Raw genomic sequence first — 14,266 nt, 5'->3', positions numbered from 1 at the left:
AACACTAGTGGCGAAACTGTGAGAGTAAGAAATCACTCTTATATATACTTATTATGTTCACTCTGCTGTACAATTTGAAGAAGAAAAATTGCTAACCACACCAAATTTCATCTCTTTCGTTGATCTGTTCTGTTCCTAAACAGTGACTCAGTGAGTGAGTAATTTACCAAGTGTAGGAGATAACCATCTGCCCCTCCCTCCGTCAACAAACCAACACTAAAAAGCTAAACTGTAAAATAAATAAAGTCAATAATTTCTATCCTTCTGATCTTATCTCTGTTTTCCATATGCCTTTTGATGGAGTAGTCTCCGATATCTTTATAACTTTCTGTTTCCGTTGCCCTCGTCTGGAGACATTTCCTGGATCACAACCACTATACGATTTGATCACATCAACTCTTACGATATGATGATCAGATGTCCCTTTGGATGAGAAGACAGAGTATGATCCGGGAACAAACTTGTAGGGCGAATTTGAGGACGCCAATATGTAATCTACCCGTGTTCCATACTTGCATGTCCCCTGCACACCTGCATCATTAAAGAAATATAAATCAAATTCAACTTTTAGGCCTATTTACAAAAGAACTATCAACATTAGGGTAGTAATTATACTTTGGCCTTTGGCAATCATAACTACCGACTCATATTCTCCTTCAAAGTCCTTGGCATCTGTATACTGCTTGCTCTTCAAGTATCTCATTACTTCGACCTTAGGTGTTGGTTTTCCCATCTCCTCATAATACTGCATCAATCAAATAAAGTCACAAAGAAGAAGGTAAATTAATTCTTTATATAATTTTCATTCTAAACTTAGCTAAATGAAAAAGTTTATATGTGTCACCTTTACAATGTCAGTCCATCTTTCTTGAGAATAATCCGATTCCTCTAGTGAATTTAGACCTCCAGCCAAGATGTGAGGCTCATTGCTCGATTGGATTATAGCGTTAATCTGCCTCATCCTCCAGTTCTCATCAAGATGATCAAGGTGGGTGCAGTGGAAGTTGACTTCTCCGGCTTGGGGTACGTCAATGGTGGCTTTTAGAACGTTCCTGTGTCATTTTTTCAACCATAATACTATTTAATTTTCACTAAAAACTATTTAACTTATAACTAATCACGCTGGTCTTCATAGCTAACAGAAATGTCAACACCAACGGTTCAAAGAATGCTGCATTTTCAAGAAACCGTCAGATAAGTAAGTCTCGTGTAACCCAATCATGCCTATTGTTTAGTCATATATCTTTACCTATATTGCAGTCATGCAATGAACTCCGTACCTAACATTGCTGTATTATACTCTCTAACAGCGACATTTCGTTTTCATTAAAAGTGAACTTAAGGTTAGCTAGGAGGATTTAGGCTTGTAGAGCCGTAACGATAAAGACAATCATGTTGCTAATCATCCATAACGTGATACATCACTACATGTTGCTAATGCATTATCTTTTTCATCAAATAAACGAATTACATCCACATTACTAAAACAAATTAAAAAAAAAAATGTCTTTGATCTAGAAAAGTAAATGGTCCGAAACAGATTCAGAACTCTGTCTAGGCTGAAATGAATACTCATCTAGTCCCGGAATAAACCCAGAAGATAATATAAACTAGGTAGACAACTCTGCACCAGAAATAGCTGTTGCTCTGAAGAGATTAGCATCCCCAGTAACACAACAAACTTTCTACCTAATACAGACGCACCAGTACAGCCTGTAGCAAATACTCAATACAAGCCTAGCAGAAAATTCAACCTCATAAAACAGATTTTAATTTTTTTTTTTTGGTACAGATCGAAGAGGACCAGTATGACCCAGAACCCATATAATTAAATCTAAACACATTATGGGGTATTTCTTCTGGCTTTTGCAAAGGTACCCAAATAATTTCATATCCTATTTCCACAAGAATAAAGCTTAGAATAATTGCTGACTTTATGAAAGGCAAACTAAAAAGCTAAGATCTTTATGAGCATAAGAATCTTCCTTGAAGTAAAACCACCTTAAATTTGGTGACTCTCATTAAAAAACAGAGATATGCAATGCCTTTAACTTAGTGAATGTGGTGTAAAGCAAAATCAGACTGACCTGAAATCAGTGTCATCAAAGATTTTCTGAACCTTAGACCGCTTTATCGGCCATTTGGACAAGATGGCGTTGCCGTACTCCGGCGCCCAACTCTCGGCGAAGACATAGTTCATCCCCAAAGCGGCGGCCAAATCCGAAAGAGGCTTCATTTCCTTCTCCTCCTCTGCTTTCACATCTTGCAGAGCCAAAATGTCAGCATCCAATTCTCTCAGAACCTCAAGAACAGTCCTGTGGCTTCTACAGTAATCTCCATCACCACCACCACCACCGTTCCCGATATTATTAGGAAAGCTCACACTAGGCTTCAATGGACTTTTTCCTCTTGAAACTCTACTTGGGGAAAAAGAAGATGAAGAATCATCAACTTCTCTCCCTTCAGCAAAGCTCAACTGTCTGCTTTTCAGTAATGAGATTTCGTTATCCGGCAAATTGATCGATACCCTCAACTTGGATTTGACGAATTTCTGTTGGGTTTTTTGATTCTCTGAGTTGTTCATCAAATTTGGGTGTAAAGGCGACTGCTTTAAGATACTCTTGGGTCGGTCAGTCGCCGATTTGGCTCTGGAATTTATGTTCTTTACGACCTTGACGCCATTTTCGTCTTGCTCGATTTTCTCCGGCGTCGGAATCGCCGGCGCCATTGAGAACAGGGCGGCGTTGAAAGTGGCGACCCGAATAGGCCTGGACTTCTCAGTTTCCGACCCGCCCAGCTGGCCGTTCGGGTGAACCGTCGCCGACGACGAGCCGTTGGAAGTGGGTTCGTGCTCGAATTGGGACTTGGAGTTCGTTTTCCAGAACCGTTTGATGACGACTTTGTTCCGGGACCGGCGGCGGGACGGCCACCGGAGACGAGAGCAGAGACGGCGGAGGTTTCTGAGCATTGCAGGCGAAATGGGTTGGGGTCAAAAATGGGTCTTGGGTTGTGGGTTGGTTAGTTGGGGGAGGAGAAAAGATGGAGTCTTTTGCAGAGATGAAGAAGAAGAAGACTCAAAAGTCTCTGGGGGTGAGGAATTGGGTTTGGCATGAATTTGATGGAGGATTAGTTTAAAGAGGGGTTTAAGAGGTTGAAGGAGTCTTTGAAGAAATGGGGTTGGTGACACTTGGCAGGCAAGGAGAGGCTAAATGAGACTTGAAGGCTGGTGGTGATTCATAGAGATGTGAAGCCCTCATTTCTCAACTGCTCCATGGATATATGTTTATTGGAACTGGTTTGGGAATCTGATTAAGATAATGGAGAACAAAGTAGAAAGTAGAGACTTCTAATCAAAAATTAAGAGGGGAAAAAAATGGATTAAGATATTGAATGAGAGAGAGAGAGAGAGAGAGAGAGAGAGAGAGAGAGAGAGGAGATGCATGGAGGAGAAGGAAGTAGGATCCTTATTTGGGACGCCACGTCACCTGAAATCCGGCGTATCCAACTCCCATGCAGCCTTAGTGGAGCTGGCCACTGGAGTCCACTCTTTTTATCAAAGGATCATAGTGACTAATGAGGTGCTTGAGGGTCCTGTGGGGAAATTGCAAGTGATTTAATAGGTGAGGAAATGCAAGAAAAATATTCTACTTGATAAAGACTTTCAATATTTTTCAAGCAAATTTTTAGAATATTAGACACTTATGATATAGTTTTCAAATTCTAGAATCTATTTCTTAGTTCAAGAAGCCTTGACCTAGTCTTTGCACAATACTTTATTGTTCGTGGAGGGTTTTGACAACAATTTTAAAACATGTTCTTTTTTTTCTTTTTTTTTTGAAAGGACATTGTTCTTTTATATAAACGAAAATACATATTTACACATCAACTTCCTTTTTATTTTTTTAATAAACCTTACTTTCTATTATTATTGGATATCTAAGTTCTTTATCATACCCCAGGTCTAGCGTTCGAATCCCAGCTCCATCCCGTGGCCAGCAGATTTGAGGAATCCTTTGGGTTCGTGCGTCTGCGGTGTAGTGGATTAGTCTGGCTTTGCCAGGTTTTCGCCGCAATGTCGGTGCAGGTGTCCTGGCGCTGGGATACCACTGCATGGGTGTGTGAGTTACTAACAACTAACCTGATCAAAAAAAAAAAGTTCTTTATCATACCCAATGCTGATTATAAAGAAAATCAAAAATTAGATTCAATGGTCCACGTAAGAAAATAATTCTGTTTCTAGACTTTTATGACTTTTTAACCAATTAACTTTGAGGTATGTCCTTTTAAGGAGGTTGGATGGTTTTGACCACCACTTGTCGGTGGTCTAGAAGAAGTTCTGAAATTACTCAACTGAAATTTGTAGAAGAAATTCGGAAATTACTCGAATCAGATGTTTACTGGGGAACCGGGGGGTCTCACCGCTCACAGTACAACTCTAAAAACAAAACAAAAAACAAAAAGGATGAAAGAGTGTTTCAACACCTATGAATGATCTTTTTTCCACAATGTTGTTCAATGGGGGTTGTTGAATGTATTTCTAGCCACTCAATTTGATTTTGGTCTTCATTTGACTCTCAATAATACGAGGGTGAATGCTTTCAACATACTGTTAAGCAACACGGTCGAAAATAGTTTTGTTTCCAAAATTTTCCCATAGCTTGCAATGCATAACATTTTCTATTACCAGACAGTTTGACATCGAAGTTTTTCTAACAAATGTGATCCACAGTCATTGTACATACAGATATAACCTCACTTTTAACCCACATTAGCTTTGTGTTATACGAAATCAAAGAGACCTACTTTTTGGGATTTTTGTGTGAACTCCATGGCCGGCCAGACTTAGCCTGCACTACAGATATAGAATATTTTGGAGAGAAAAGCCAACTATGCTAGACAACAAGTGTTGACAAATTTGGAATCCACATTCTCTCAAAGTTTTGTTTTAATAAATAGCTATATACAGAGCAGGTAAGATTTGAACTGTAGGTGACTTATTTTGTGGGTCTAGCTGGACTGCTGGAGATTAATTATGTCTCAAACAAGATGCCTTTTGCCAAAATGCATACCCTTTAGAAGGAGCTATGTACTTATTCTCAGCAAAATGACAGCTTTTTTTTGCTTTCTGCAAGTCCCACTAAAATTCTCACACTCATATCAGATCCTTCACAACCAGAAGCTTTTGATACAAGACAGATAATAGCCAAGTGTCTCTCCTAGTCTATGTCCCCTAAAGGAGACACTGAGGCCCATAACCTGGATGATATGACACAGAAATAAAGAGAAAAAATTGCAGAGGTCAACTGGGTTTTTAAGTTTCTGCACCTACCATTCTGATATGATGAACTTTAGGGTTCTGCTGGGAAATCTCAATTATATGAGATGATGGAAGCTAGCAAGCTATCTCAGTAATTAGAGTATGCTAATTATTTATGATTCAGTACCGCATTTAAAAAGTCTAGAATTAAAGAAGAAATATATGTCATCAGAATAACAACTTCTGTCCAACATAGACAAGTCAGATTCTATTCTGAAAAAAGAGAGAGAATAGATATTAATATTGCAGTGACTAAGAGCACATTTTTAATTGGGTAGTTATAATTTCTATCAGAATGACCAATCATTCTTCTGTGTATTAGTTCTTCTCTTTAATTATACATGGGTAGATTAATTATAGAGATATAGAAAGCCTTTAGTTGATCACATGGCCAGTGGACCAATTAATCTAAATATTGATAGAGCAAAGGCTCATTAATTTAGAGTAAGCAGAACATAGAAATTTCATCAATTTGTGAAAGGACATTCATCATTGGACCAGAAATGGAATCTGGTTAAGTCACCCTCAGCTTTAGACCTCACAAAATAACTCCCTCAGCTACTGTCCTTTTTCTTGGGAGTTTAAGAGTTTGGTTTTAATAGGATCACAAGGGTTTTAGGGAATTTGGTATTAGCTAGGCAGACAGTATGGAACCTACCTAGGTGGTGTTATAGCCTTTTAGGTGAAACTTCTGGGATTGCTTTCATATGAAAGAGGTAAATGAATAACCATTTAAGTGGTTAATTAACCTCTTACCAAGCTTTCAAAGGCATTAAAGTTTGGAATTTGTGTTCTTTCTGTCAAAAATTTAAAAATGAAAAATAAAAAATTGTACAGCTTAGAGAATAAAAAAAAAAAAAAAAAGGAATCGTCGACAGCAGGGTTCGAACCTGCGCGGGCGAAGCCCAACAGATTTCAAGTCTGTCTCCTTAACCACTCGGACATATCGACCTCATATTGATGAGCGTCAAATTTTTATATATTACCTATCAGGTTTCACATTTCCATTATTTTTGCCTTTCTGCCTGGTGAGAATGATCACCATCAAGATTTTAAATGCCCCCAGTTATATTGTCAACTTATGGGGTACTTTTCAGGTACTAATTTCCTCTTGATTGATGGAACAATTCTATAGAATCAACGTAGAATGTCATCTGCAAAATGAAGGTGTTAACTGTCTCATCTAATGATGCTGTGTGCTTATAATAGGTGGTGTTTGATCATACCCTGTCATATGGGGCAAGCAACTCTAATCATGTTCCCTGTCATTTGGTGTTTAATCACAATCGCTTGTCATCGCTGAGAAGAAATCCAAACGTACATCAATAATCAACCTCACCAAGTCTTTCCTGATTAATGTTTTTCACTTTTTTCCGCCACAACTTCTGAAAAAAAAATATTTTCTTTCTGCTTTTTGTGCTGATTCTTATAAAACATCTTGACTTAAATAATGACAGAGGTATAATTGTTGGGGGAGGTTTCAGTACAACTATGAACCTGCAGAACAACCTATGGACTAGATGACAAGTATTGTAACATAAGGAATCATTACGAAGATATGGTTTGAACGATTTTAGTTTCCATCTAGTTTTTCTTTCTTCCAACTCATGTAGTCCTCTGTTAGTTTCTAGGATGTTCTTGGTCACTTGAACAATATTAATCTCCTGGTGGCAGATTAAGATTGTTCACATAAAGGAACTTATGAATTGAATGTACTTTTAGGCCGGAACAGAATTCTTGGTCTCAGAACAGAACTCGACTGACCCCTAAAAACCCTAGAGACATTGCATCGCAAGGAAACAGTTATAAAAAAAAATAATAATAATAATAAAAATAAATAAATAAATACTTGATCAATTTGAACAGACAAACTTGTATGGCAGTTTACCAAGAATGGGATCTATAGTCTGAAGTCTGGGTATTGGGTTGCTAGGGACCGTCCAGAGAGGCTGCGAAGCAGGGTCCAGTGCTAATGGTTGCAAGGAGGTCTGGGAGAAAATATGGGGCTTAAATGCACCAAATAAAATCAGGGTGTTTATGTGGAGGGCCGTGCAAGGATTCTTTACCATGTGCACCAAACCTAAAACAAAGGAAGTGTTGGAGAGAAAAGATTTCACATTGGAAAAGTGACAAAATATAATATAACTTAGGTGGATCATACCCAATTGTACCGAGGCCTTTTGTGATTAAAACTCAACACCTAACAGGTGGTTAAGTTGGGACAGTATCGGTACAATGGTGGGTCATGGGTCACGCTTGTCGCTGTTTAACATGGTATCAGAGCGGGTCCATCTCCAATTGCGTCTCCAATTGTCATGAGCCCTAATTGGGGTCCCTTATATTGCCATCGGAATATTCCGATTTGATTGTTACCAAGTGTCCAATGTGGGCCTTGGATTGTTATATTGACCAAGTATCCAATATGAGACTTGTGTCCCAATTTCCAATGTGGGAATTGGATTGTTAATTAATAGAGCTAGGTTGCACGTGAGGGTGCGTGTTGGAGAGGAAAGATTCCACATTGGAAAAGTGACAAAATATAATATAACTTATAAGTAGGTGGATCATACCCAATTGTACCGAGGCCTTTTGTGATTAAAACTCAACACCTAATGGGTGGTTAAGTTGGGACAGTATCGGTACAATGGTGGGTCACGGGCCACGCTTATCGCTGTTTAACAGGAAGATCTTGGATGACCCTTGTTGTTGGCAATATAGGTGGCCTGTCGACTCGATACGTGTTATGGGATTGTCCAAAAGCTAAGAAGACGTGGAATAAAACTTTCTTGAATGGAGTGCGTAAAGTGTGGCAGGAGCCAACCTTTCTTGACTTGGTGCATCATGTTTCTTGACTTTTTGCTACACAGCTTGGTGGCTCTGGAGAAACAAAAATATAGGCACGGTGAGAAAAACTATGGAGCCAGCAGAGGTGGCTCAATTAGCTACTAAATGGCCAAATGAATTTATGAGATTGGCATGCCCTAATTGGGGTCCCTTATATTGTCATCGGAATATTCCGATTGGATTGTTACCAAGTGTCCAATGTGGGCCTTGGATTGTTATACTGACCAAGTATCCAATATGAGACTTGTGTCCCAATTTCCAATGTGGGAATTGGATTGTTAATTATAGAGCTAGGTTGCACATATGAGACTTGTGTCTCAATTTCCAATGTGGGAATTGGATTGTTAATTAATAGAGTTAGGTTGCACGTGAGGGTGCGTGTTGGAGAGGAAATATCTCACATTAGAAAAGTGACAAAATATAATATAACTTATAAGTGGGTGGCTCTTACCCAATTGTACCGAGGCCTTTTGTGATTAAAACCCAACACCTAATGGGTGGTTAAGTTGGGACAGTATCGGTACAATGGTGGGTCACGGGCCACGCTTGTCGCGGTTTAACAGGAAGATCTTGGATGACCCTTGTTGTTGGCAATGTAGGTGGCCTGTTGAGTCGGTGATACGTGTTATGGGATTATCCAAAAGCTAAGAAGACGTGGAAGAAAACTTTCTTGAATGGAGTGCGTAAAGTGTGGCAGGAGCCAACCTTTCTTGACTTGGTGCATCATGTTTCTTGACTTTCTGCTACACAGCTTGGTGTCTCTGGAGAAACAGAAATATAGGCACGGTGAGAAAAACTATGGAGCCAGTAAAGGTGGCTCAATTAGCTACTGAATGGCAGAATGAATTTATGAGATTGGCATGTTCGAAGTACGGGTTGAATACAGCTGCTGTACATAACAGGGTCAGTTGGAAACCTCTGCAGCAGGGGCACCTCAAACCGAATTTTGATGGGGCTTGTGATTCAAAAAATGGAATTTGCGGTCTTGGGGTAGTGTTCAGAGACAACCAAGGAGTTCTGAAAGGTGCATTGGCAATTCCACAAATTGGTAATCTGTCCCCAAGACCAGTGGAAGCATTAGCATTACTGCACGGTCTCAGATTTGCAGATCATGTTGGCTTCACCAACCTTGAAGTCGAAGGTGATGCCCTCTCAATCATCAACGTCTTGCAAGATAGTTCAGAGGATCTTAGTCCTGAATGTCATTTAATTGACGAAGTTGAGTTTTTATTTCAGTCTTTATCTATTTGTAGTAACCATTTTGTGAAACGAGAAGGCAACAAGGTTGCTCATCGCTTGGCAAAAGAGGCTTTAAAAGTTAGTCAACCTTTACTTTATTTGAAGTCGGGGCCTAGTTGGCTTCATCAGTGTGTCAGTATAGATTTCCAATGTGAAGTCTAGTGTGGTCAATTATGTACAATCGCTACACATGTTGGTATTGTTGCAGATTATTATTCCATAACTCATTGTATGCAGTGTCATGAAAAAAAAAAAACTCATTGTATGCAGTTCATTATTAATGAAGTTCTATTTGATCAAAAAAAAAAAAAAATTGAACAGACAATTTGCAGTTGTGTTTGTTGGATTCCATAGCATCGTCCCTTGAAATTATTTCGGGGAAAAAGAGGATATCCAGGTTAAAAAGCACTACAATAAAGGGATTATCCGAAACGCGAGTTTCATCTATGTAAAAAGTCGCTTACACTTTACAATAAACTATGATCTCCACTAACTGTGTCTAATTCTTTCTGGGACTGATCCGCCTGTATGAACTGTAAGACCCAGAAAACAAAAGAAAAAACAAAATCCATCTAGGAAAATGAGTTTAGCTAAACTTCATTGGTTACTTCAGTAGTTGCCCAGACTAACCAGTTCCTATTCTGAGTGTGGTTTACACACTATGGACGAGCATATTGCACTTTGATCCTTCGCTGAATTAAAGCCCTACATGAAGGGCAGTCCTTCATTCCTTGTTTCAGATGCAGCTCATTGCATTTTGCACAGACAACCTGATGCGCGCACGGGAGGAAAACCACTGACATCTCCTCAGATAGGCACATCACGCACTCGCGGTCCTGTCTCAAACTTTCAGTCCCCAAATGGTCCCGGGAATTTGTTAACTTCTTGAAGCTGGTAGAACTTTGGCTTCCCTTAGTAGGCTTCACATTTTTTCTGTCTGACAGGCAAGCCCCAAAGCTTCCAGCAGCATCCCTTCTTAGCGCTGCTATTCTTGAGGAGTCAGATTTTGTTTGAAGTTCAGATAACTTGCTCTCAAGTAATTTGATCTCTTCCACATACTTCTGCATGTCATCTTCAGCCTTGTGTTTGATCTTGGCCTCCTCCACTTGTGTTAAAGCTTCACGCTGTTCTCTTTCATTTCTCATAGAGTCAGCCTGTGCGAGTATTGTTTCCTTTTCCATTATCTCCCGTTTCCATCTGGCCTGTAATGTTTAGATTTCGTAAGAAATCACAGTAGAAATTTGCGTTCCTATTATGCATGAGGAAATAATTTACACCTTTGAGCAGAAACTTCGTATAAACTAGGATTTAATAAAGCAATCATACAGAGTATTTTTCTCTTTGTTTTTTTTTTTTTTTTTGTAATTTAACTTTTGGTTTTTCAGTGTCATACTAAACTTTTGAAAGACAAGCTTCCTTGTTATGCAAAGTGAGACAAACTGTGACACAGTAGCATCACAAAATAACATTCAAATGAAAACAAGGCACCAGGCCCCATGTTTTGTTCACCAGTATCCCACATTCCCACACCTCCGAGTATGCTTAACATAATATTGGAATGTTAACTGTAGATGTATGTTGAAGAAGCATACCTCAATTTGATGAAGAGCATTTTTTGCCTTGCCTAAATCCTGTTGAAGTGCAGCCACCTTGTTCTTTTTTGTTTCAAGCTCCTCCTGCAATGATCCCTTCTGCCCCTCCCATGCCTGGACCTTTTTCAGTGCTTTATTCTCCCTCTCTAATGCTTCCTGGAGATTAGCAGCTGATTCTATAGCCATTATTTTCGCAGAACTCAACTGCTTCTTGAGAGTGGAATTGTTCACCTGAAGCCTAGAGATAGTTGAGTTAGCACTCTCAACCTGGCTGGATGCATTATTCAATGCATGCTCCATCTCAAACAGCCTCTTCATGGTATTCTCTTCCACCACTTGTTTCTCCTTTTCAAATTTCCCCGCTTCTTCCTTCTCTTGCCTCAGTGCTTTAAGTTCAGGTCGTTCTTTACCAAGTCTACGAGAAACCTGCATAACCTTCTCATTGGCCCACTCTGTCCAACTTTGTAGCTCATCCTGCAGCTTCTGCAGCCGGGAAACTAGCTTCAAAATCAGCTCATCCTTCTTATCTTGTGGGACATACTTCCCTAGAGACTTATTATATGGGATGCCAGCACAGTAATCAATAGTCTTGGGTGGAACAGAGGTGCTGACTGGAGTCTTAGTGTCAGATTTTTCTTCTGAATCAGACTTCTGTTTCTGCTTGGTATCCACAGAAGGCAATGAAGATGTGGTACCTTTTGAAGGTACTGTTGACGAGCAACCTCTTGCAGATGAACCAGTTACCTTTGATGAGGAATCTTTTGTGCGAACTCCAGGAAGATCAGATGGAGGCTTTGGCCTCTTTTCCATAACAAAACTACCAAATGCAGCGAGCTTCCCCGATTTGAAGCCTCCTTTTGACCTATAAGCCCTGTAATTTCTCTCCATCTGGAAGGACCTCTTCCGAAGTGCTGCTAATTCTGCCTTGGTCCGCCCCTTTCGAACAGCTCCTGATTTTTCTTCAGAGGTAGATGTCTGAGATGAAGATAGGACATAATCCTTTGTGGAGCCCAAACATTTCTCCAAACTATCTAGCATAGATGACAAACTCTCTTCCTTGCCTTCTGCCGTTTCAGGGTTAGCAGAGTTTGGGAAACTTCCAAATTTGAGTGTTTCAGAGAGAGAACGATGGTTTTGAGAGTTGGGAAGTGACGGCTTTGAGGAATTTGCATTGCTAGGATTTGGAATGTTCATTTCCGTATTTGCCTCTGATTTTAACTGGGAAGAGGAAGAATCAGAGGAGCTTTCGCTTGAGGCTTCATCAAAAGCAAGAACACTTGATAGATCTCCTTCCATTGTACAGGCTAGCAAAATGTTTAGGTCACATATCAGTAACCACCACATTGCTTCTGCAACTGATAAGGATGGCCTGACCTCCCTAAGCACACTGATCATTTCTAGCATTGTGTACTCCACCACGTGCTGCAAATTATCAAACTCATTTTCTCTTGAAACATCAGTATCCTTCCCTCCCTTGAGAAATTCCAGAGTATCATTTACAATGTTCAATACAGAGTCTTTACCGCCTACGTAAAGGCCGCCTCTAGAAACAGCCTTCACAGCAACCTCCTCACTGTACCCACATTCAGTAATCCGCTTGATTGCACTCTGGAAAATTGCTTGCAAATAAGACAACAATAGTTCTTCAAGCTGGCATGCAATGGGATCATCCCAATCTCTACCATCTTCAACGGCTCCCGTTTCCACTTCCTCCTTAGGCTGAACCACCGTAGCCTCTACGGGCTCAGGTTCACTCCGTTTTCTAGATATCTCCGGAGGTGCTTCACTCAAATGGTTACTTATACTCACTACAGCAGCTTCAGCTAGCTTTTTCTTTATAGAACAAACAGCTACTGGTTTAGTCTTCTCTAACGGCATCCCTTGGTTGCTGCCAGTACCACCACTATTAACCATTTTCTTTATCCTATAAAGTATAAACAACAAGAACAAACCCCACAGTATCTTCACCACTCCAATCTATATCAATAAACACTAGAAAACCCAAAAAAAAAAACAAAAAAATATGAGGGAAATGTGAACTTTATTAAAACAACAAAATAAAACCTTGTCAAAAGGGAAAGGTGCAATGTCTCAAAAAGTTCACACATAACAGACGCAAATTAAACTCTATAACCCATAAACAACAAGAAACGCATTGTTCATTCTGTAAATGAAAATTAACAAACAGGGTAGCGGCAGAAGTTTCATACCTGAACTAGTAATCAGAAGGCAAAACACACCGAAATCGTTTCGAAACCGAGAGCCGGCCACGTAGCAATGTTGCAGTAATTATGAGCGCCACCCAGTTAGCTGAAACCAGCAAAAAGCAAATAACGCATGCAGCCAATTGCTCAAACACCACCAACAACAACACATCACCGACTACAAACCATTTCTCCAAAACCATCACAGAATTAAAACCCATTTTACAAAAAAAAAAACCACCAAAACCTCGATCCTGGTGGCTAAATTAGACACAGCAAAACAAAACAAAAAAACCAAGAACCCAAAATGAACAACGAGAAGGGAATCATTTTTCATACCCAAAATCGAGAGTAGACGAACCAAGCCAACCGCTGGGGTTTAGTGCTGAGCCAAAAACGAGGTGGGAAAGTGAAGGGTTTATGTGGGTAGAGAGAGAGAGAGCTCGGGTTGCCCACCACCTGCTTGTGTTTGTGTGTCACTGAGTGACTGACTGTTGGGTTTGGGGAGAGGGTTTTATATGTTTGTTTATATATGACTGTCACTGAGGAAAATGGTCCTTGGGTTTTTTGGCTTTATATCGATAAGATAACCGCCGTGGTCACCAAGCAGCAAAACTTATCCCATTGACCTCACACTATTCACCAACCCCACAATTTTTTTACTTCACTCTTTTTGTATATCCCCAAAATACCCCGCACCTACTTCCCGGAGCTAAACTCGAAATCCTAATTCGGAAATAGGATGGACCAGTTTGGCAAATAATCCAGTATTTTGAGAGAAGGTTCTAAATACGTACCATATATAAATAAAATCTCGATGATACATCAATAACCTTATTGAGATGGACTAATATTCAAAAGCTCGCCCATACATACATTTAAAATGGTGACTTGGATTTAAACCAGTGTTATGTTACGATGGTTAACTAAATAAAACTGTATTACTTTTTTACCATCTAATCTATTATTGCGTTAATTGTACAATTCATAGAGAATCTCAATAGTTCACTTTTAGGGTAAAAGAGTAAAAGTCAAGAAAGAAATGTGGTCATTTCTAATCTTTGTGGTCA

General features: G+C 39.7%; 3 protein-coding genes and 1 non-coding gene across 7 annotated transcripts; 1 reads left to right on the top strand and 3 right to left on the bottom strand.

The window, feature by feature from the left end:
* Positions 1-19: 19 nt before the first annotated feature.
* On the bottom strand, positions 20-3,543 carry LOC133740448 (uncharacterized). Its single transcript, XM_062168403.1, has 4 exons — positions 2,088-3,543; positions 845-1,052; positions 616-745; positions 20-531 (listed from the first exon to the last, which is right to left on the bottom strand). Exons 1-4 carry the CDS (start codon positions 2,966-2,968, stop codon positions 257-259), a joined length of 1,494 nt encoding a protein of 497 aa, XP_062024387.1. The 5' UTR covers positions 2,969-3,543; the 3' UTR covers positions 20-256.
* Positions 3,544-6,186: 2,643 nt separating this feature from the next.
* On the bottom strand, positions 6,187-6,268 carry TRNAS-UGA (transfer RNA serine (anticodon UGA)). Its single transcript has one exon. It is a non-coding gene; the product is annotated as a tRNA-Ser (tRNA).
* A 2,691-nt stretch (positions 6,269-8,959) lies between these two features.
* LOC133737805 (uncharacterized) lies at positions 8,960-9,562 on the top strand. Its single transcript, XM_062165298.1, has one exon. The coding sequence runs from the start codon at positions 8,960-8,962 to the stop codon at positions 9,560-9,562; it is 603 nt and encodes a 200-aa protein (XP_062021282.1).
* A 254-nt stretch (positions 9,563-9,816) lies between these two features.
* On the bottom strand, positions 9,817-13,718 carry LOC133739176 (putative E3 ubiquitin-protein ligase RF298). Of its 4 annotated transcripts, none has more exons than XM_062166911.1 (4): positions 13,536-13,718; positions 13,203-13,374; positions 10,993-12,916; positions 9,817-10,602 (listed from the first exon to the last, which is right to left on the bottom strand). In XM_062166911.1, the coding sequence occupies exons 3-4, from the start codon at positions 12,904-12,906 to the stop codon at positions 10,060-10,062; spliced, it is 2,457 nt and encodes an 818-aa protein (XP_062022895.1). In that variant the 5' UTR covers positions 12,907-12,916; positions 13,203-13,374; positions 13,536-13,718; the 3' UTR covers positions 9,817-10,059. The 4 variants fall into 4 exon arrangements, with proteins under 4 accessions (XP_062022895.1, XP_062022894.1, XP_062022893.1 ...); XM_062166910.1 differs by having other exon boundaries at positions 10,993-12,984; positions 13,203-13,302; XM_062166909.1 differs by having other exon boundaries at positions 13,203-13,302.
* Positions 13,719-14,266: the final 548 nt, after the last annotated feature.

The sequence above is a fragment of the Rosa rugosa genome, chromosome 3, assembly GCF_958449725.1.
Source record: "Rosa rugosa chromosome 3, drRosRugo1.1, whole genome shotgun sequence".
Classification (NCBI taxonomy): Eukaryota; Viridiplantae; Streptophyta; class Magnoliopsida; order Rosales; family Rosaceae; genus Rosa; species Rosa rugosa.
This window is presented reverse-complemented; position numbering and strand designations above follow the sequence as displayed.